We start from the raw sequence: 24208 nt of genomic DNA, 5'->3' as shown, positions 1-24208 counted from the left end.
CAAGAGATTGCACCATCTGAGTTTACATGGTTTGATAGCCATGAAGAGTCCAATCTGTCTGGAAGATTTGTGCAAGCTGTACTTTTCCCTTCTCTTTGACACACAAACTGCTATATAAAAGATCAAAAGGGCACAGAGAGGACACCAAAGACTGCGATATCCTGCAAGCTGACAGCTGACATGCATCTTATCCAAAAGAAAGGTAAGAAGCCCCGATGCAGCTCCAGATATTCGTATGTCCGGATCTGTTTGCATGTGTGCTAATGCTGAGTCTGCTGTCTGTCATCAGCCACCTTGGGCATTAAAGGCCTCGCCATCCTCTGCGTTGTGCTCGGCCTGTTTGCTAGTGCTGAATCTGCTCAGGACGCAAACAACACAGAGGGAGAGCTGACCTTTCTAAAGCTGAAACTAGAGTCTTTGAAGGACCGCTTCAGACACATGTGTAACCAATACTCCGACCTGGCACACAACTGTTCAGCTCCAGGTACCAAATGTTCAGCAGATGAATGATAATTCAGTGCTTGTTTCTTGTTCTGCACCTTTCTATAAATGTTTAACTTGTATATTTGTCTGTCCCCGTGTCACCCTACAGCGATCAACTGCACAGAGTGTCCTGACGGGTGGGTTCACATAGGGGATCACTGCTTTTTCCTCAGCAACGATACCGACGGTTGGCTTAACAGTACGCTCAAATGTAAGGATATAGGCGGACATCTCGCCATCCTGACCACCAAAGAAGAGTATGTGAGAGTTTCTTTGTACTTTAAAAGTTTCAAATCTATTTCTTTGGAATTCACAAGTGCTAAAGAATTTGACTGTACCTATTTTTAGGACGCTCTTGAAAAAGAAGCCAGGACGATTGGGACATTTAACCCATTCTACTGGCTTGGGCTGAGTGACATTGAGAACAGAGGAGACTGGAAATGGGTGGACAACTCAACGCTTCAAGTTTCGTAAGTATGAATTGATTGATTCAAATTTCAATGGTCTTCTCAGGATGGTATCATCATACAAAAAGTGGGTGATCTAACAAAAAAAAATAAAGTAAAAAAATAAAGTAAAAAGCATTTCTGATGGTTGTTAACAGATACAGTTTACAAATGATCATCAGTTAGAGAGACAAATAGTTCTCACTGTGGATTGTGTGATGTTGAAGCTTGTGGACATTTAAAAATATGTAAAAGCTATTAGTTTAAAAATGTCCATCTGATGCTTTGTTAAAACAGGTTAATTCAGCTGCTATAGCTTTCGTGTAAAAAACCCTAAAAAGTTTTGGGGTTTCACTTATGAGTTTTTCCTCACTGTAACTCGAGTGCGATGTCTGGACCTACTGTGAAGACCACACAGGCTTTGTCTCATGGATGCAGGAACTTGCATTCTCTCAAATGGCCAGCAGGGGGCACCTCATATAGATGCAGAAAGAGGTCAGACTGTATGGAAGTCAATAAAGAAATCACTCATGAACACTTTCCTGATGCCTTATTGTTTCAATTGATAGTTATTTTAACACAAAATTATGCATTTTGTAATATAACATCAGATTGTAGTCAAAATGAGGATTAGGCCTGTGTCAAACCAGAGTGTGGTTTAGCTCAGGCCTAGTTACTGATTGATACGCTGCTGCCTTAAGAGCTGCAGTGCTCCTTGGGTCGCTCATCGTCATTGCTAAACTCAAGGTTTCATGGCAGGACTTTGCAAACCAGTGGGTGACACCATGCTGGCTGTGTCCATTTTTTATATACAGTCTATGGTTGGTAGAGAAGCAGTTGGGAAACAGTAAAAAAAAAAAATTGTGTGATTGTTGTTTATGTCAGTTAAATGACTCCTTTGGCCACTTCTAGATAGATGTACGGATCACATTAGAGTCTGTTTGGTAGTGCAGATTGCGCAAAAAATGAAGATAAAACGATTGCTGAAAATATGAATTATTAATTTTCAGTTTATAAAACAAAATGAAAATGCTGATGCTAATTCTGACCATTTTGCTCTTTAATTATATTTACTTAGTTAAACAATTTTAAACAAATATTTATATTATTATGACAAATGACAAACACGACATTTCTTTACAATCCTAAAGCAAACATGTATAAATGAACACGCTAGTCTGAATAATCATCGAGTAACCTATCGTTGGTTTTTAACGACAAACATTGTTGCATGGAGCTGCAGCACCTGCCTGCCTACACACTGAATGCTTTAGAGACTTAAAATGAAGGCCTGGGTGTTTCTGTAACGTTGCCATCATCTTTTATTTAGGTTTCATATGCTGTAAAGGAAACATACAGTTTGACACCTACACAGAGTTTTGGTTCATGCATGTTCACTAAAGACTTAACAATAAATGTACTTCTTTTGAGAAAACGGTGATCGAGGCAGAGTTGAGGATCAGCTTCGATTAAAATCAACCCAGATGGGTTCACAGAGCTCGCCAAGTCCTTAAAGAGCATTTTCAGCCTGTTAATCGGGCTTTTGTACACAGCAAAGGTTTCTTGGCACCAAGTACATAATTACTGGTTTAAGTAATGTGGGGTGTTTTTATTTTTATAGGTGTCATATTACTAATAATGCTGAAGAGGTTGCTAAAGTCTCTGGACTAGCCTATGGTGTATGTGAAATGAATTCCCTCCAACAGACGGTGTTTAGATTTATAGATGTTTTAATATAATTACATGTCTCATTACGTCATGACATTTTTCCATGAGAAAACTGTTCGAAGAAGAAAACTACCACTGTTTTCATGAGAACATCACCATATTAGACATGATGAAAAGTACAAAGCACAAACATTTATTAAATAACCTTTACGGCAGTTCCCTGAAAACCTGATGGTTGCGCTGGAGGACAAGTCAATTTGATCTTTTTTTTTTTTTTTGTTTTTTGCAAAACTTCACAGCAATTCATCAACTAGTATGTAGGTGTAGGCATGTTTTGCATCAGTTCCTCCATCCTTCAAACTAACTATAGTCACAACTAGAAATGTGCACAAGCACAAGGAACCATCCGGTAAATAAACAGGTCCTTTAGCTGGTGATGGCTCTTGAAGAATAAAGAATTACTTAAAAGTAATGCATCTTCCAAGACAACTGTTAAAACAGTGCACAAACTTAGCAGGTGAAATGCCACTTCAGCAGAATATTAATGAAAGTAATGTTAATCTTCTTCCATCTGCGTTGTAAAGATTTTGGAACACACTGAAGTCTGAGCCGGATAACAACGCGTCCGCTGGGGAAGCTGGAGAGGACTGTGCGGTGGTGGACACCCAGAATCACAAACTGGTACGACGTTCCCTGCTCCTTCCAGTATCGACGAATCTGTCAGATGGATGCCATTCCGCTAAATTAGCCCAAGAGGACCTCTACAGGAACATCACTCAGAAAGATTTTGATGCTTTATTGAAAACATCTGCTAATGTTTTTACACATTACAGTTTTCATCTTTCCATTTTTAGCAATAAACTTTACACAAATAATATGCTGCACATGTAAATTTACAGAAGCACCTACACATCTGAAAGCATTACAGACCTCCTCAAAAATATACATAAGGGTACAGGAAATTTAGTCTACAGATAGACTCAAAGTGTAAATGATTTAAAGTCACAGACGGTAATAATCATACACAAAATACATAAAATCAGTCCAGATTGCCTGATATGTTTGATCCTCAATCCAACAAAACTCTTTTGTACTTTCCAGTATGGCAAAATGAGAGATGTAAATCCAGGTAATCAGGTAAATCAGAACATATCAGATCAGAAATTCAGCGTGTTCCCGTTTCTTCTTAAAGATCCGGTCTGTGAGCTTTCATGTTCTGTAAAATCCTTTTGGTTTGGGGCTGAAAAAGAAAAAGTCCCAGGTTTCTGTTTGAGTTATGGAAACTGACGCAGAACTACAAAAGCCAAATCATAAATGCTTATTTAAGTAATGTTCGTACTTCAAAAAATATCTCATGGCTCAAAGTGTCATTCAGATTTTAGTGCTAATAAGTGTGCATGCTTATAAATGTGGCTTTGGAGCCATTTTACCAGTTCAGGAAATGGTTAGTACGTACTTTTTGCACTGGCAGAGTTGATGCCTGAGGAGTCTCGTTTTCTGCTAATGTGAGTGACAAAGAGGGAGACACAGAGGGGTAACTCTTAAAGCTGAACTAATAACTCAGTGTGATTGAAAAGAAAGGAATATGAACGGCTGAACTGTACTTTTCTGCGTCGGTAGTGGATGAAAGCGAGCACGAGGAGGAGGAGAAGGATGACTGCTGCGCTGCAAATGATCACCAGCATCCACACACTCAGTCTGGGTTCTGTACACAACAGAGACAGACAGTCATCAAACAGTATACAGTATAGAAAGAACACATCATGTAAAAGAAGTTTCTGTCTTAAAATTTTGTGGTCACAAGGTCAGGCCCATGTCACACTTCCTGCTCGTCTCACTTCCCGTGCTCACCGATCTTAAGCAGTATCTCATCTGACGTCAGCTTGTTGCCGCCCTGCCACAGCTCACACCCCCACTTTCCGTTATCTTCTTTGCCCACTTCCGGGACAGTAATATGGGTGGGGTAAGAGAAGTAAGATGACGTTTTAGGTGAAGTCCAATTTAACTTCATATCATTGGGCAGCTGGTCACCAGTGCTGCAGGACAGATTGACCTGCTGACCGTAGATTAGCTCTGCTTTTGGGTGGGCGATGACTGGAGACGAAGCAGAAGAGAAAGAACAAAGAAATAAAATGAAAAACATGCATTTTATAAAATAAATTGCTTCAAAGAAGTTGTCTGTAACGGCATTTTCCTGAAATCAGACTAAAACTTTGGCCACGAAAGCAGCGATGATGTCTAAACAAGACATTTTGATTTCTTTCCCAAATAAAAGCTTGTAAAAAACAAAAGGTTTGGCTTCAAACCTCCACATGTGAATGCTGTAGAAATTCATCTCACATCAATATTTAAATATAGCTTTTATCATTTGAATATAATGTGAGTTGTGGGTTTGCTTGAGAACAGTCCAGAGAAATTGTGTTATAGGAGCAATTTCCTGTGAGTAAATACATCAGATCTGTATTTGTTTCTGGTTCTACTTTAAAAAACATTCAGCCACAACTGAGAAATCATAGTTTACTTCATAGATTCTCATAACACACGGTCCAATTAAGATTCACTGTGTTAGCACGCTGTTCTGGCAGAGGGGATGCTTAATACAGCCAATTAAAACAAGAGGAGCTTGTGAATTAGAAACATGTCACACTGTGGACACTTGCAAATAAATTCAGTAGCAGAGAAATGAAAATACTGGCCGAGCAGGAAGGCAGCAAGAGCGGTCACAAAGAAAAAATAACCCTAAATATAACGGAGGTGAGTGCAACACAGAGCTGGTCTTGTCAAAAAAATGTGACTTACTTTCCAACACCACTACGTCTACTGTGGTCTCCAGGGTCCTGCCATCTTTAAATTTCATTGAGCACGTGTAGCGCCCTCTGTCTTCTACTGTTGCCTTTGATTTGGTCAAAGACAGATTTCCGTTTTTAATGTTATATACAGGAGACAGTCCTTTGTCTTTACCCTTCTTCCAGGTAAGTTTTTCCAGATCGAGGGAGAAGAGCTGCTCTGGATTGTCAGAAAGGGTGCCTGAGGAGAGTTTAGGAGCAAAGTGCCACTGAACTTCCTCAATCTCCTTTTTTTTCACTTGTTCCCAGGTAACAGGAGAAATTAAAGAACAAGGGATGGTGAGAGGCGAGTCTGTGGATGTATACTGATGTGAAGGCACAGGGGCGAGGTCTAAAAAGGAGGAGAAACTGTTAGAAACCTGATCTTAAAGATGAGGATACACAACTGCGAAACAAATGCAAACACACAGAAACTCACCCACAACTGTAACAGAAACTGGGAACTTCTTTTCATTGGTATTTTTTTTCACTACGCAGTCCCACTGGCCGTTGTGTTCACTTCTGGCTTGAATGTAGACTATTCCTTTGTTTCCTTCTCTGTTTCCCTGGGGACTGAGCCAGTAAATCTCAGGTGTGTTTTGAGGAACACTTCCCAGACTGCAGGTCAGACTCAGATAATCGCCAGACAACAGAGGAGAGGCTGATTTCTCAATCACTAGCACAGAAAACAAGCAGAATAAAGGAAACAGAATAGAAGTGATATGTTTTACATTTTAAAATAAACTTTTTTCACATACGTAGTTTAAAAAAACAGATTGTCATGTCCAATGAATTCATAAAGGCCATGTTAAGAAGTTAATAAGTTAAACTGCTCTTACATCAAACATCTCAGGACACAAATTAAAAACATGCGCTATATTTGAACTTGTGTAAGACTGTTGAATATGATGCAGATATGTAAATACAGTGGTTTAAACTTTAATAACCATTAATTAAACTTACACACTAATCATGTGACCTTATTTTTGCTCTTACCATTGACTTGAATGACTTTAAATACAGTGATCAAGTCACGCTGACCGGCTGCGCTGATTTTACAGACAAAAGTCCCAAAGAGGTCTTCCTGCAAAGCGTTTATGACCAGCGAGGCACCAGTTAAGGACAACCTGTTTTTCCACTTCTCATCTACAAGGCAGAAAGTTATTGTTAAAAATATTTTTTTATTTACCTGTATTTCCCTGCTCAGTAACAATAAATAAATAATATATACATAAATATATGGTTTACCATTACTGAATCCCTTTCCGCCTAAGGGGTTAAGCCAGGCAAGTTGATGACCATCCTGTTTTTCAAAATACCAGTACACATAAGAGTTTGCTGGATAGGATGTTGGCTCCAAGGTAATATCCTGTCCCTCCTTAGCATAAATCTCTTTCTGAGCACCTACAAGGATGAGAAGGATGTTATGTGTTAATACGGAATATCAAACAGTCCAGTTTCCAAATGAAAATAAATGAGTCTACAGTCAGGGCGTCTTACCGGTAGTTGACACAATCACAGCGATAAGAAGGAGAAGGGACTGAATGAAGTTCTTCATCCTTGTTATATGTCTGAAAAATATAATAAAAATATAGTTTATAGATTTTTATAGTGACTATAAGCTTTCTTTTTATAGCTTCTTTCAAATGTTAACTTTTTTGATTAAGACTTCAAGCCTGATTATGTACAACTTTCTTAAAAGAGCAGAACAATATTCAAGAAATGTATTACTTTCTTTACATCAGAAAGCCCGAGGTATAATTGTTATATATTATATGATCACAAATGTATGTAGTTCTTTGAAACAGATACAACACAGAAGAAAACCATAAAGAAAATCTCCATGGAATTAAATTCCACATCAGCCTGCTTCTTCAGTTTATATGACAAATCCAATTTACTGTTCAATTGTCTGAGATTTGCTGCCTGAACTCAATACAATCCTTTAAAAAAATGCATTGACCGATTGATTTGAGGGTGTTTAGTAGTGATGTTGTATTTCACTGCATACGAATCAATAAATAAATAACTCTCTATGTAACCTGTAGATGAAACTTGAAGGTCTTTCAGAGCTGTTGAACAGGTCCGCAATACATCGTAAATATGTCGTACTATATTTAATCATTTAGTGACAAACAAGAAGAAAAGTAGATGTTGAAAAATAAGCATTTCAGTAAAAATGAGTCTTTAGTTTAGTTGTAGCGTCCTGTGTATATTGAAGTCTGCTGCAAAGTGAAATCATTCAACAGGAAGCAAAGGGGGGTTTGTGGTGGTCTCAGATTTTGAGAGATTTGAGAAGATAAAAGACAAGTAGTTCAGAGAGCTGAGAGTAGGCGGCCTGTGGTGGGCTTTGGATGAAAAGAAGCAGACAAATGTTGGAGGGAAGAGACTCAGAGCGTAAGCTGGCTTGTGGTGGGACTTGATTTAGTGAAGGGTGCAGATTCTTATCCCAGTCCTCCCTTCTTCTGCCTCTCACACCCCCTCTCTTCCTCCTGTGTTCCACGAAAGACGGATCTCTCCACGCTTAAAAAGACCACAGCACCGGCAGCACACCTAGACTGTGGTTTAAGGTAGATGTTTCTCTCTTTTTTTTTCTGTTTCACCCCTTATCTCTGTTTTTCTTCTCTTTGCCTGTACGCTGTGTTATGGTTGTACACAGAAACTCTAAATGTATGTTTGTGTAAAAAGATAAATAAATTAATATTGAAAAAATGTTAAAAGAGGGCATTTATGTGCCCTCCCAACAAACACACTCTTGAAGGGGAAGCAGCTTTAAAGTAAGATTATGAATATTTCTTTAATGTATAAGCCGATGTTCATTAAAGACTTTTTATTTTGAATGAGCAGATTGAGCGAATCAGATTTATTTGTGCAACACTCCACAATTTCCAGAGATCTTAGGAACTATTTGACTTTTAAATGATAAGACTTGAGTTCAGTATCAGATTTTTCCTTTTTGGATTAAACACTTTAGATCAAAACATAAATCGATCAAAAATAATAAATTATTTTGATTGAAGAAAAATGGCAATGCTGTGATGACACGATTCTCTATGAGACGTGGATAAAGCTGTGGGCTCTTTATTCGTGAAACAGACGAAGATCAGAGAATTGTTCATCAAAATATTCTTCAATAGTGAGGTAAAACAGAACTTTACGCCTAAATACAGGTTTTTTTTATCGGCGACCGAATGTGTTTTAAATCTAAATTTAATGCGTTATTGTATATAATATGTGGAGACACACAATAACTGCTCGTGTCCAGTTATTTTGAGTTATTGTTTAAGGTTTAACTGCTAATAGATATTTAAACTTACGGTAAAATTAAAGGTTTGCGGAGTCTCTAGTTTGGGCCAGCCCGGGCGCCGGCTCTACATGTCTCTGTGCAGTAAAGTGCCCCCAAATACCTTTAATAATATTACAGGTTTTCACTAGTTTCACCATTGGAGGGAAAATCAGCTCCACGTATGATGCACAATGTCCTTATGGGCTAAATGTGCATAAATGTGTTGGGATAAATATAAAAGTCACCAAGTCCTCCTTTGTCCTACTAATAGCCTCATTATTCACATGAAAATAATAAAAAATAATAATTCTCGTAACAGCTTTAGAGTGCAATCATCTCTCTAGGGGTCTCACTCTTAAAATCTTGAATTAAAAAAGCTAATTGTTAGCGCTCATAGATGAGCCAGCTACCAGAAGAAGAAAATCAACAGGAAATATTAAAATCTGAGGTGTTTTTGTGTTGAGGGAGAATGTCTCAGAGAATTTATGCTCCAATATAATCTATTTCACTCGACTGAAACTGCATAGTGTTTAATATGAATTGTATCAGAGTTTGTAAGAAACAATAATGAGGGAAGATCGGTGATGGAGTGAAACTGATGACAAACTGACGTTCAAAGTCATCGCACCTGTGGAAGTATAACCCAGAAACCAACATGATCGTATCTGCAGTCAGGAGGGTGCTACAACAACAAATACAGAGACGGGGGGAGGGGAGGATGAGGGTCAGACACAGCAGAGAGATGAAGGAGGGGAGCTGAATGAACAGAGAAACCAGATTAACAGCAGCATTTCATTTAATTTCATTCATCTCATTTTTTAAAAATCTTTATTTGTCTTATTTATTTATTTTTTTTGGCCAGACTTTAAATTAATTTGACAAAAAGTTTCCTTTATTTTTTTCACCATCACCTCAAACATATTTTATTTATGAAGCTTAAGAAAAAATTAAAGTGTTAGATTGTTTGTTTTTCAGAAAAATCAGGAATAGTTGTGTGTCATAAAGCGTGAATTTGTGAGTAACTTAAAAAATAACTGTGGTACACAACTATCGCTAATGCTACGTCAACATATTTAGTTCAAGCTAAAATAATCCACCGGTGTAAATGTTTATATCCTATTTTATTGTAAATGTATTATTTGAAAATTACACATACATCTTTTGCTCAGCGGTCATCTGTTTTGTACGGGTCAGTTGCTCAGCGCTTAAACGATTATATGTTTTAGTTAAATGTAAGAAAAAAGAAATACAAGAAATGGATTAGCATTTTAACATTTTTAATAATACGATCTGAAATTACATTTTCAGGCAACGTTTAATGTGTGTGTTTTTAAAATCCTCCAAAAAGTTTATTATTTAGTTTTTCTTTCAGTTTTTTCATATCTGGAGAGGATCGTCACTGCGCTGTCGATTTATAAAACTTACCTTGGAGCTCTAATTGCATAAAACTCAGCGTGATATTCTGGCTCCACTGGGCCTGTTGAGGCTTTACATGTTTATATTTCAAACTTATTATTTAAAAAAATGTGATACTGATAATTCTAGTATAAATTAACTTTACAACGTGTGCCGTGGTTCTGAATTATGTGTATATTAGGTTAAAATCTGAAAAATTACACAATACTTACAGCGGCTGCTCAGTGCAGAGTGTCCCTCTGTGCTCAGTGATCCGGAGTCAGTCGGAAGTGTTGTATATTTATCAAACGAGCCCTCTTTTTAAATGCCGTTGCACCTCCCTCAGCACTGATTGGCCTGGAAGACACACACACAGATGCTGATCAGACCCAAAGTCAGAAAAATGACCTTTGATTGGTTGTTAAACTCTACTCAAGATCAGTTTTCGAAAGTTTTCTACCCCCTTAAACTGTTTACCGTTGGGTACTGTTTAGAGTAAACAAAATATCTAAGATTCATATACACAAAACACTGAAACGCATCGCTTTGGCAGTGTAATCATGTCGTCATTTAATCAGTAAAATTAAATGTTTTTTTGAGTTTCTGTTTTTACTTTTAATCTGTCCAGTGGCTATAATAACAAATAGAGAACAAATCTTAATGGGGTAAAATGTCTTAGCTCATTAAGTATGAGATGCTGTTTATGTCATAAACTCTGTGAAGGGTCTCTCCGGACTCATTATCTATCCTTAGCACGTTCTAAGCGGCACATGAGCCGCTTACAAACTAATTTATTGTAATTTTCCACTGGTCTTATAATTGTACCAATTTAGATACATAATTAGTGTATCAGAATTCAAGCATGAACTGCTGAACCAATCTTCACAAAAACAGTTGACTGATGCAAATTAAAAATGCGACATTTCCTGGAGAGAAAGTCGGATAAAGTGCAGAACGGGATGAGAAAAGCAAAAAGTTTAGGGATGTTTTTTTTCCTGGGAGAGCGGCATATATGAGATTAATTTATATATGATGGAATAACAGACTTCATGGACTTAAAATCTTCAAGTCTATCGACGACGGTGCAGTGCAGCGTCTCTTCTGTAAGGTCTCGCTCTCACTTCCATGACCAGTGCTTTTCAGAACCTCTTCGCACTTTAAAATTGCCCTTATCGTTCATTTTTTCCCCATCTTTGACATGTTTAGATTTCTTCCAGAAAGCAAACAAATATTGCTGTCTGAACACGGCGAGCGAATCATCAATCAACCAATAATCACGGCCTAAGTTTTAAAGTTCAGAACAAGATGAATGGATGTTAAAGTAGAATAAAGTCAACAAACACAATTACTTTGTGAAATTTATAAGTCCAACCAGCCGCGCGTGTAAAGGTGCTGAAATCACAATCGTACAAACATACCCGCCAGAATAAATGTTCACAATATGTCTTCTTCAGTTGTTGCTGAGTAGCTTAAATGTTACTCATTTTTCGATGTATATAATCTGTTTGTGCTTGTTACGGAGCTCCGCCGAAGCTACAGCATCGAGGAAAACATTCATCAAAATAAAAACCACTGTGTCATGTTATTTGGCGGTAACTAGCAGTAAATTGAAATTTCCTTTCAATCTAAGATTCTATGAACTAATTTTAATAAAACAAACTGTACTGAAATGTAAAGATTTGTCGAGTAAAGAAAATCTTCCCTTTGTGCGTTTGACAAGAAAAGACCCGCCAAACGGTCAGCGCGGGTGAAAGCGATCAATAGTTTTTTATTGAATGTTTCCGTCTTACATAATTCCCGTTTCTTTATGTCTTACCAGCAAATTTGTATTAAACAGAAAAACTGATCGAACTTCATCAGAACAATGCTGGGTTTGCGAGTTTTAACTTCAAATGACCGCGTGGACTCGTTTATGACGTTAGCGGTGTAGAAATATTTGTCTTTAATCTTTAATCATGAAAACATTTCCTACCATGAATTCATCGGTCTACTTCACTCATATTTTTTCATAGATTACAGGAATTGGAACAATGGTGTGTCAGGGATAATGGAAAGTTGTGTGGGGTCATGTATGATGATGGAAATGTTTCTGGTTTGTTTTATTTAAATGTTTTTACTTGGAATCGCTGCATTACAATGTTTTACAGTGAGCGTAGCTAACAGACTCAGAGAACCAAATCTGCAAAAGTCGAGCACATACTCGGTGCCCGATGACGATGAAATATAGCTAAAGCGTTTGAGTTGGGTAACATCAAAATGATTTAAAACCGTTGCTGATTACATTAGAATAAACACAAATAGAGCCATGTAAATTAGGTTTTGTTGTATAAAGTATAAAGGGGTCACTTTAGTTGCTAAAATATCTGGGACCCTTGGTTAACAGACAAACATGTGAATAAAAGGTTGACCAGACTGAGGTCTATGACGGCCAACATTAGTCTGTAAATGTAACTGTGCTAAATGTAATTATCAGCAAACTACTTTGTTCATTTAAAAAAAGGCACGCAGCATCAATCCAGTTCATTTTACCAGAGTGTGATCAAATTCATGGTAGGGGCGATATTCTTCTTTTCTTTGACATGAAGGCAATCGGTCGTCATCAGTCAATCTGCCATGCCACTAAAATTCATTTATACGTATAGCTTGCAGAGTTCGGGCAGTCCGGGAGAAATATAACAACACCTTTCCCTCAATCTCCCTTCTTGACCTGAAAAGTGATATAAAGAGTCCCACAGATGACTCTTGTTGGGGATCGGTATCATAATTTTGAGCTTAAGATTTCAGATTCTCTGCACATTTCACTTTTCTCTCTGTACGGCACTCTGATTACTCATTGCTTTATTACTTAATAATAGTAACTGTCCACCTGTGAGGGAGCTGATCATCTGCTTGTTCTTATTTGCACTCCTAAAATGCAGCCGAGTCACATCTGCGCTCGACTCAACAACATCTGTAGATTTCTGTGTTTTCTCACTGTTGTCAGCTTCTCAGCTTCTCAGAAGTTGTACACACGAGCTGTATGGGTGAGTACAGTATTGCCTTACAGCTACGGCAGCTGTGCTGATGTGCTAGATAAAACATTAAACTGCAAACTAATTACAAAAATTAGAGCATCTTTGATGTCCTCAGAAAACATGAGAGATCCTGTGACTGGAAGATTACATTAAATTGAATCAAAACTGCTTAAAATTTGGGCACAATACCAGTGAAGTACTACACTTTGAAGGCAGGCCTGAGAGGCTCAGCAGCATGTTTGACACAGATGCACTGACTCTGTAAAGGGTTATCGTTTGGCTGTTTATTCTGCTGAAATAGAAGCTAATCGCTTATTTTTCATTCAAGAAATCAGATGATCTCTTCCATCAAAGCTAATGAAGGCTACAGGGATCAGACTGGTGCTGCAGAAACATGCTGCTGAGGTGGTTTAGATACAGGAACCACAACAAGGACAAAACAAACATCTCACACACGTCTCATGTGTCTCTCTGAGGTTTCTCTGCCTGCCTCTGTACTGCCTTCATGAAGGGCTCACACCTGCTTCTGTTCCTTCTGAGCTCGAAATGAAACAAGCTTTTGTTCACTCGTAAAGCAAAACCTTCACGTCTGTGCTGCCTCAGCCAAACGTTTGCTTACAGGCCTAAATGAAATGAGCTTTTAAATGGAGCTCCTTTCAGATTACTCGGATATAAAAGCGGCTGCAAAGCCCGCGATCAGCGCGACACCCCTTTCTTTCCTCGGTGGATGCATATTTGTTTATGAGCTGTGATTTTGATGGAAAACACCTTGAAAGTGAGGACTCCCTCATTAGTCACACACACCTAACGAGGGGGTGTGCACCACACTGTGTCATTACTGAAAAAGAAAAAGACAAAGTGTGGGCCACAAGCAAGAAAGATGGGTGATTCACTTTTTTCATATGCCTCTCATGCTTCCTCAGCCTCCAATCTCTCCTACAGAGGGTTTCCCTCGGCAATCGATCTCTATTTCCTGTCTCTGACTTGCGCTGGTTTTATTGTATTTGATAAAATTACAGGTTAGACTTATGGCGTGCGATTTAGCCAAAGACGGGAGGATGTGCTGAAGGTGCTGGGTGTGTGCTGGAAGTTTAAGAGTCTGTGGCTGTTTTTGTGTTTCATAAATAAACAAAATGTCAGTGGAAAAGATGTTAAGAATCAGAAACAAGTGACATTCTCCCTCAGTGCCTGAAAACATTTAGTCTGTTTCATCATGAGGGGAACTTCATTCAAGCTTCTTTGAAACCTCAAACTTGTGAAACAGTCGCAAAGACAGAAAAGTTTACTGTCTCTCCCACTCATCGCTAAAACCTCCATCATCAGTATCTGTAAGTTATTTTTGGTTTGTGGGCCGCTGGATGATCCTTTTTATCAAAAGGAAAATGTAGATTTTGCCACAGTTCATGTAGATTTTCTAATTCATATGGACTGCACACGACTGCTACTATAAATCTGTGATTAAGATGATGAGGTTAATGATGACGTTTGTTTGCAGTGGAAACACTGCTGTATATTTCCACAGCGCCTACAGACGTGTGTGCAGCATATGCGCTGAGCGTAGCTGAAGCACGTTACTGCATTCCTGTAAGTAATCGAGATAATATGATTATTCGCTTATTGTAATAAATGAATAAACAAAATGGAAACAAAAAACATTTGATGTCAGTTTTAGAGCATTTCTCAAAACAATGACACAAACAAAATTCAGTTTTCAGTCAGTAATGTTTTTCTGTACATCCTACAGTTTATATCCGGAAATTATGGAAATGTTTTGCAATTTTTTTTCCATCAACATGCATTCAAATAAGAACTAAATGCATTTTAATTGCATAAACGTTAGGCACAAAAACACTATTCCACTACTCACATGTTGCCACTCATTGTACAGACGGCCACATTCAAAGTGTCAGGAAGAGTTCAGTGATGTTCCTTTGCTACATCTGCCCAATAGCTAAAAAACACACTAAGCTGCCATTAGATTAAATAATCAAATCATTTTAAAAATATGCCTCACATGTGCATTTGTGCAGTTTTTTTGTTCGCTGCAGGCTCAGCCTTGCGGCGTTGATTTTGAGGAGCCTGCTTCCTAATGCCGCTTCAGAGGCAACAGGAGAGGCAGATTTTTTAATGGGCAAAAATCATCTTCAAAGTTAAAGGTAAACTAAAAGAAATAGAAATAGAAAAAGTGTTTATATTGCCTTTGATAATGATGATCATGACCTGCGGTACGAGTCCAAAGTTTGCAGACTGATGTTTAAAAAGTATCTGTGACAAATTTAATAAAACATCTGATGCGCAAATACGCACAATAAAACACAGGCAATATGAAGCCAGTGTGACTTTTGGAAGATGTGAATGTAAACATCATTAATTCGGAAGTGAGAAATGTAAAGATGCATTTGTCGTTAAGTTTTCCACTCGCTGGGCTGCTGCTGATTTTTCGCAAACAGTTATTTAGTAGCAAACTACAAGCAAAACACACACATACTTGGTAGAAGACACAGTTTCCCGGTTCTATAAGGTAAAAGAGGCTTAACTTACTCAGTTGATGTCGTTCTGTACAAAGTCTTGTTACAAAATGTGGAGAAATAAAGAGATAATTCACTGTGACTGAGTGGGTCATCTCTCATATTATTATCTACTAATTTCTACCTCACAAAACAATGTTTACTCAGTTCACTCTAAATATCTTACGACTGTATAAGGAAAACGTCAAAGAGTCAATCTCCTGAACATGAAACATAAACATTTCGCTCTAAGCACTTTCTATTTCTTTTCCATGTGGGTAGTCAAATTAAGTGACACTCTTTTTAGCACGAAATCCCCCCCCCTTCATGTCTGCTGCAATCATTAAATGTTAGAAAACACTGACAGAGAAACACAAAAAGGGAAAGACTTAATGGTACCTGCGTTATTTGTCACAACTTTAGGACGTCTTTTAAGAATGAAGACAATCTCTTACATTAGAGCTGTATTAGACAGCCAGTTCAGGTGCACAGTGAAAGAGTTTCTATTAATATGAACCTACTGAAACAGGAAAACCAGAAAACATTTGTTACACAAACAGAGCTGAAGAGCATTTAAAAAGCCGGCCATAATTTAACCATAATGCTTCATTTCCTGATTCACTGCATGTTACCCTTTGCCTACTAACAACACTTTCACTTCTTTAGTTTTAAAAGCCAACAACACACAGCAAGACGAAGAGGAGCAGCTGAGACGCCACCTATGAGAGGACAACTTTAACAAACAAGAAAACAAATGATTTTAGCCTGCGACCGGTCACTGACCGATCACCCTCTGCAGGTTGCTTTAACAGCGATTCCAGTCATGAAAAGCTGCTCTGACACTAAAACCTGCGTGGAAGTGAAACACGAGGGGAGTTTACTGCAGGGAAATCACCCAGCACACGATCATTTCAAAAATAATCAGGAAATTCAGTTTTTAAAAAAGGAGTGCACCTGCAGTGGGGTTACAGCTGGCTGCTGTGTGCTGCCTCTCCCTGCTCTGAAAGCTCACACATCATCCTGCTTACTATTGCAACTGTTTTGTTTTGGTGTTTTTTGGTGTTTTTTGCAACAATCTGCTGCTGTTTGGCATTTAACAAATTTGTAATGATGGTGGCTACATTGGCACTTGTGTCAGGGTCATTACGTATGCACGTAAGTTTGCAAAAAAACCCCTCTCCGAATACTTCAATCTAACAAACTGGAGCTGAAATCAAGGACAGTTTACAGAGTTTTGCGCTGTAGTTTGTGCCAATTCCTTTGTACAAAAAAATATTAACAGGAAGCTACTGTAAACTGTAAAAAGTACGTTATATATAATTCCTTTTTCTTTGGTGTTCAGAGTATTAATTCAGAAATGTTATGGTGGTTATTTTAAGCTATTACGTGTTGAGGCTTTACCACCATCAACGAGACTCCTGTAGGGTTCAGTTGTGCTCACTTTCGGGGTAGATGCTCTGAAGTTAAATACCAAAGCATTCCCCTAACCATGTTGTGGAAGAAAAAGGGGAACTTCTACAGAGCCGATATCTTGTCATAGTATGACAAAACCAAGAAACTAAACTCGGGGTGCCCGAGCGAGGAGATGCTGCTACAGTCATGTGGAAAAGATAAAAACACCCTCTTTGATCTCTAAAGTTTTAATGTATCACACATAATAAGAGAGATCTGATTCTTAGCAGTACTTAACATTATTTAAATACAACCTCCAATGAACAGCAACATGTGACATGACATATTGTGTCATTATTTATTTAGTAAACGTTAAAAGTTAAGAAGAAGTTTATGAATAATTAAACACATCCGTTTCTTATATAGCACTTTTCTACTCAAGGACTCAAAGCGCTTATACATTTTGCCCCATTCACCCATTCACAGACAAGCGCTTGTTTCTACTTCTACAAGCCTGTTAACTTACTGGCATACAAATTGGAGCAGGGAGAGAATCAAAAGGGATCCAACTTCCAAAAAGTAGATGACCTGCTTTATCTCCTGAGCTACAGCCAACATAGCAAAATTGGTATGGCTCGGATCTGGACCACACAATGTGCTTACACATGGCTCACATACCGCAAAGAATGACGGCCTGTGCTGCCCCAGAACAGTTTCAGCTCTGGCCCTAGATGTCAGCCTAATGTGTACCTTAATCAAGCCGTGTAATAACAACATGTGCCGGAACATAATAGTGCAAAAGTAACATGGGGAAACTCTGTTCAGACAGTGAATGGACTGATTCTTATATAGCGCTCCTCTACTCTCCCAGATTACTCAAAGTGCTCTATACAACATGACACATTCACACACTTTCTCTTAACTGAGTGCTTCCTAACTATATTCATACACATTCACACTCTTGATATGCAGACTGGAGGAAACAGGGATCGAACCACTAACCTTCTGATCTACCTCCTGAGCTACAGCCACCCTGTGATAAACATGAGTAAACCGTCACTAGGTTTTGGATAAAGTGTACACTCACAAACCTGTCAAACCTGCATTTGAAACGTTGGCTCTTTTCTATGATCCTGGGCCACATAACCAAAAACATAATCGAGCCAGATGTGGCATGCCATCACATAGCCAGTGCCATCTACGCCAAGCCTGACCCATATATGGATGACATACCACTTACCATGCCAGAAGTCAGCCAGCAGTGACGGCTTGGTACCAGATCCGGGCCAGACCTGCTTGCTATGTGGGAGCCACCACTTAATTCCTTCATTATAGGACTTAAGTGGTAAGTAGCAGCCTGGTGCTGATAATCAAATGCACTTCATTAATTAATCATGTTAACTGTTTTAACAGGTTACAGGTCTGGAGCATTCAGGTTTGTGTTAACAACAAGAAAGATATCAACGGTCTGGTAATCTAACTAACTGCTATATGTAAATGCTATAAATGCTTTAAGGCCATTTCCTAACATTGTGAAGTTTATTATTCTACACCGAGAAAGATTGTTCATCAGTGGAAAACATTTAAGACAGCTGCTAATCTTCAGTGGACGTCCCAGCAAATTCACACCAAGGTCAGACTGAGCAATGCTCAGAGAACGTGCCGAAAACCCAAGAGCTACATCTCAGACTCTACAGGCCTCAGTTTATTAGATGTAAAAGTTCATGACAATACATTCAGAAAAAGACTGAACAAGTACATCCTGTTCGGAAGAGTTGCCAGAAGAAACACTGTCTAAAAAGAACATGGCAGCATGGCTTTGCATCTGAACAAACCACACTACTGCTTTTAGACAGATCGAGCTAAAATAGAGAAGTTTGGCCATAACGCTCAGAAAAATGAACCACAGCTTATCAGCACAAACACCTCAACTGTCAAGCACAGTCAGGAGTAATGATTTATGTTTGTTCTGCTGTCACTGTCCTGAGCTGACAGTTAACTTTATACGAAACACTTTTAGAAATGTGAAGCAATCTGTCTGACGGCTAAGTCATGCAACAGAACAACGATCGCAAGCACAGCAGCAAATCAAAAGTCAAAAATCGAGATGTTGCAATGGCCCAGGAAAAATCCAGCTCTCAACCGGACTGAAATGATGTGTTGGGACCTGAAGAGAGTTATGCACAAATGAATGCCTACAAACCTCAATGAACTAAAGTAAAAATGCAAAGAAAAGTGGGCCAACATGATGTGAGACACTGATAAAGTCATACAGAAAATGATTATTGTTAAAGGTTGTTCTGCAAGCTCCCGAATCTTCTATTTCACACAGTTTTTGCTTTTTCATCTAGTTTTTGTTAACTAAACAATGAAAGAGTTTAATCACATGTTGTTGTTTTTTTAATCTTTAAGGGTCGTGCGACCCAGTGTCGCACGACATCACATATTTGTGATCGCTTATAGCATCACAAATATGTGATGCTATAAGCGACCTTATAGCATCACATATTTGTGTTTTATAGTTTACTGCAGAGAAGTTTTGGAAGTAGACTGTTACTCTGATACTAACAGATGCAACACTACCTTACAACAACCTCACAGGTATGCGGCCATACAGCTGCTGTTATGGTATGCACATTTCTTTAACTCTACTGGCCTGACAGTAGGACAGGATGTGGTTGCCGTGTTGCCTGCAGATCCCTGCTGAGGATCAGATGATATTTTATTATGTCCTGATACATAAAAGTTCAGAATGGGAAAACGGTCCACTGCCTTTTTTCACATAAGCGTAATTTTACAGTAATATGCTGTTTATGGAGGTTACACAAACAATAAATACAAGTATCGCAACAATGTCCTTTAACAGTGACATTTCTAACCTGCTGATATCAAGAAGTAAAAAATTTGATTTGCTGACCTGAATTTGGCTCCTGATGGTTTGTAGCGATGGAATGACAAGACAAATGGAAATAGCAGAAGGAGGGACACACCCTGGTTCAGAAATTGCAGTTTCACTTTGTATGACTGCATGTTTGTGTCTATGAGTGTGCACATTTGGGTAATACAGTGAAAAAGAGAACTGACTAATGCAGTCCCATGAAAAGGGAATCCTAATGTCTCATATGAGAACACCTCCAGTGTAGACAGGTTATATTTTCATAACAGGGTAAGGGAAACACATCTCAGTAATCGCCTACAGAGAACATCAAAATACATACAGTGTGTGCCTCTAGGAGACTTTTTGCTCACTGCTAAAGTCCAAGAAGAAGAAACAAGTACATTTAATGACTCTTCACGATGATATGCAACAAAAAGAGTAAATCAGCAGCACTTTAGTTAGTCAGTAATAAACAATAAATGGCTTTGAACTGCTCTGAACAGCTTTATGGGTGTTCCTGGATAAACAGAGATAAACAATTCAGTCCTTTGAATTGTAGGAATAGCATCCGGAGCATGAAGCTGAAACAACCAAGAACCCGGGGACATGTGATCGACATTCACAGGCCAAATCAGCCAACCAACCTCAATCCTACTGAGCAAACTGAAAACAGACTACCCTCGAAACGAGAAAGGCAAGAAGACAGTTCAGCAAGTAAGAAGTGCCTGCTGACACCTGTGAGGTGCAGCATTCAGCTGTACGTTAACATTTTGGTGTAAAAAAACAAAACAAAGAGTCAACACTTTAAGCTCAAGGTAGCGCTTCTGTTTCAGACTGTGCTGCAGCGCTGTGCTGGTTGGCCACTGATGGACTTTATCCGACATGTATGTTACCAAATGTAATTTCTGTCACAAAACATTTAGTTTTAGAGCAAACTGGAACATAAAATGTGAGCAGCAGAAGTAACATCATACAGATATGTGAAAACCAGCAAGTGTCTTAGTTAGAAGTTGGGCCGCAACGTGCCGCCTGAACAGCTTGGGTGCACTTTTCTACAATATTTGCGTTAAATCTTTGAGACTCTGCTGGGGGGGATGCTCGCAACTCTTTTCCAAGATATTCTCTCATTTTATTGGGAGAGCAGTTCAGTACATCAGCCTAAAATCATTCATACTGGGTTAAAATCTCGTGTCTCGGGAGGCCGTAGCACATCGTTTTATATTCAAACCGTTCAGTGACCCCTCGCGCCCTCTGGACGGGGGCATTTCCATCCTGGAACAGACCGCTCCCTTCAGGATAGAAGTGCTCCATGAAAGGATAAAGTGCAAATCAACTTTTTGGTTGCTTGATTTCTAGTGACGCTTTGCTCTCGAGGGACAAGCCCCTCAAAGTAAAAAGGGGCCACTGCATCGCATTGCTTCGCTGGCAGGGTCGGGGGTTTTCAGGATTTTCCTTTAATTTGTTACCACTTTGTAATATCATTTTTAAATTTGTGAGTTATATGACTCCTTTTAAGCTCTGGCAGTAGATAAAACATGGAGAAGCTGAAAGGAGGCGATCTATTAAAGCGCTCGCGCAGAAAGAGCCAGGTAAATTTATTTTTTAGTATTTTACACCAGATCTTTGTCCGTCTGCAGCCACTTTGCCATGTTTGCTAGATCTAATTTTAATGGTACTTATCATGAGTAAAATTTAAAACACTATGAGCCACGGATTAGTGAAATCTAGACTGTTATCCTGATATAATGCTCAGAGATGAGAAAAGAAGCACTATAATCTCAAGTGAGATATCTCTAACACTAAATTATTGCCCATTTTTGTAATATTAATCAAAAAATTTGAGCCAGTTTAATCCTACACTTATTATATTTTATATTCGAGTGAGAGTACAGCACTTGGTAAATTTCATTTCATTCATTCATTTATTTATTTTTTCATTTATTTTATATTGGCAGTTTTCATAGGAAGCATTTTCAGTTTCAGGGTCCTCCTAAAACAAAACCAGCAGGACCCCGAGGCCACGCAGGCTCACTGCTTCACGACTCTTTGGGACCATTCAATAAAACAAGGCCGTCATTGATGTAACCACCGTACGCGCCACCTGTCTTTAACGAGAGGTCAAAACTTTTATTTGTTGAAGGTAACCTAGTTTGGATACCTGTGTAATGCCTCTGAGTTTAGAGTTTAAAGCAAATATGAGATTTTACCACTTAGTGTGATCTAAAGTTAATTTCCTCAGTATAACAGCTGAACTATGCTCAGTGTTACAGTTTACAAGGAGATTTGCGTTAAACAAGCAAATTTTTCATTATATTACAATAATTTGCTGCCCACCACACGTAGCATTTGAACTAACCCTGCTATAAGTAAATTTTTTGGCATCGTCTGGCGTATTTCTGAAGATAGTACGCACGCTGGAAGCTTCTCAGAGTTACTTGTTTGTTAAAGAAAACTCAGCAGATGAGGTGCGATCCACACTCAGCTGTAAATGGCCTTTACGAGGGAACGCTACAGGTCTTATTTACCTGAACTAAATAAAAGCAGTACATTACTGTCGACACTATCAGTGCCAAAAATATAAAAATAAGATAAGCTGTGAGATTTTTTTCGACTTTTTAAGGCTGTTTTAAGGCAGAAGTTTTAACTTGTGAAAACATTTTTAATGTTATATACATAACATAAGAGAAATACTTTGCTACAGTGTGTTTTAGTAATTTATAAATGCCGTAAAAGAAACACTTTACCAAATGTGTCAAAAATATTTGAAGGTATTTGAAGCTTTTTGATTAACGTTGCTATTTACCTACAAAATTAAGCGTTCTGCATGGCACAAGGCCCTCAGCAAAGCTAGCACTATCATATTTTAGAGGAACAACACACACACTAAACTTAACATTCAAGCAAACCTGCCTGATTTTAAACTGTTAAGAATATTGTAACTTTCTTTACATTTTTTCAAAAAAATTAAAATTAGTTTATGTCCTGATTGCGTAAGATCAGGACAAATTTAGCATCTTATTGCAAAATCAACAATGTGTTGCTGGCGCTGCTGTTATTGCATAAATTTTGATCTTTACGTTTAAAGAGACTGCAGAGCAGAAAATTCTATTTTAGGCATTTCTGATGTGACATTTTGAAATCCTCCTCAGGGTTGTCATTAGGTTTAAGCACATCAGAGAGACTAATGAAGGCTGAAAGACGTCCCATAGAGGGTAAAATCTACAGATCAGGTCCGGCTCATTTGAGAATTGCTTAAGTCTGATGATAAAACAACCATAAATCTTTCAGTGTTGACGAATTTAATTCAATTCATGTGTTGACAGTCAGACACACTGAACGCTGGCTACGAACTGTGGATCGTCACTTTCTTCTAATGATATAAATATATATGAAAATAATTGTGCCAGTTTTTCAGGCAACAAACACAAACACGAGCAGATCAAATTCAAGACAAATCAGTCAAAAAACTTTTAAAAGCGGCCTCTGTTGGGACCACATTTGAATCTTGACCCTACGTGCCCCTTTGCGTCTATCAGAGTGGATCTTTCGCAGCGTCTCTGACATTTGTCAGCATGTAGTTATGATTCGAGTCCTTGACATGTTGTTATCCTGATTAAAGTATCATCTCCCTTGAAGAAAAGCTTTTAAAACCTGCTACTATCACGTAAAACACTAAAGTATACATACAAAGTATTACAGAGTACTTACATGGGATCTTCTCAGTACAGCTATGAGTTCAGCTTTGACACTTGGTAGGCTGTGTGCACTGCAGGTGCCTCTTTCAAACACACACACACAGGAAGTCAGCGTTCACTATGATCTCACCCCCTCTGTTATGCACTTAATACATTTTACAGACTAGATTACAAGTTGAGGGACAAACCTGGAGGACACTTTTAGAGGTTTGATAAGCTCAACTTAGTGCACAAAACAGGGCTTTTCTTAACTCATATAAAAGATTGAAAATACTTCACTTGTGCATATTTATGAGCAGGTATGTATGTATGCATGCCACGGGTGGTCGTGTTATTGAGGTAAACAGGTGTTTACTGTTTATTCCATATCATGAAGTGCTGCTCTGGTGTCAACAGCTGCATGGTATTGCACCAGTTTTAGGGAATTCGTGAGCTTTGAAACCAGTGTAGGCATGGTCTAAAGCAGAGAAGTGCAAAAGAACAAGGGTGTAAAAGTTTTAAACTATAGTATTTTAATTATTTTGTTACTTAACACTGAGGATTTGCAGCGAATTTGCAGTCTGACGGTGTTATGTGACCCTGTGATTGTGACATGCAGATAGAAATAAATGAGCAAATG

At 38.4% G+C, this 24208-nt stretch overlaps 1 protein-coding gene and 1 pseudogene across 3 annotated transcripts; one reads left to right on the top strand and one right to left on the bottom strand.

Moving 5' to 3' along the window:
- The first annotated feature begins 41 nt into the window (after positions 1–41).
- Positions 42–3472, top strand: LOC113031350 (perlucin-like protein; annotated as a pseudogene). Its single transcript, XR_013912274.1, has 5 exons — positions 42–202; positions 290–484; positions 593–744; positions 832–953; positions 3182–3472. The product of XR_013912274.1 is annotated as a perlucin-like protein (transcript).
- cd4-1 (CD4-1 molecule) lies at positions 3379–23681 on the bottom strand. 2 transcript variants are annotated; one of them, XM_026183344.2, is made up of 11 exons: positions 23603–23681; positions 10337–10460; positions 6923–6993; positions 6671–6826; positions 6419–6568; positions 5862–6098; positions 5397–5774; positions 4449–4691; positions 4202–4302; positions 4054–4097; positions 3379–3837 (listed from the first exon to the last, which is right to left on the bottom strand). In XM_026183344.2, the coding sequence occupies exons 3-11, from the start codon at positions 6978–6980 to the stop codon at positions 3807–3809; spliced, it is 1398 nt and encodes a 465-aa protein (XP_026039129.2). In that variant the 5' UTR covers positions 6981–6993; positions 10337–10460; positions 23603–23681; the 3' UTR covers positions 3379–3806. The 2 variants fall into 2 exon arrangements, with proteins under 2 accessions (XP_026039129.2, XP_026039131.2); XM_026183346.2 differs by having other exon boundaries at positions 4054–4094.
- Between the last annotated feature and the right edge of the window lie 527 nt (positions 23682–24208).

The sequence above is a fragment of the Astatotilapia calliptera genome, chromosome 11, assembly GCF_964374335.1.
Source record: "Astatotilapia calliptera chromosome 11, fAstCal68.1, whole genome shotgun sequence".
Classification (NCBI taxonomy): domain Eukaryota; kingdom Metazoa; phylum Chordata; class Actinopteri; order Cichliformes; family Cichlidae; genus Astatotilapia; species Astatotilapia calliptera.
This window is presented reverse-complemented; position numbering and strand designations above follow the sequence as displayed.

Coding starts and splice junctions, on each gene's coding strand:
- cd4-1 (XM_026183344.2), bottom strand. CDS start 6,980: ATGAAGAACTTCATTCAGTCCCTTCTCCTTCTTATCGCTGTGATTGTG. Junction 6,569..6,670: donor CGGAAAGGGATTCAGTAATG/GTAAACCATATA, acceptor TCTGCCTTGTAG/ATGAGAAGTGGAAAAACAGG. Junction 4,692..5,396: donor AGACGTAGTGGTGTTGGAAA/GTAAGTCACATT, acceptor CTTCGTCTCCAG/TCATCGCCCACCCAAAAGCA.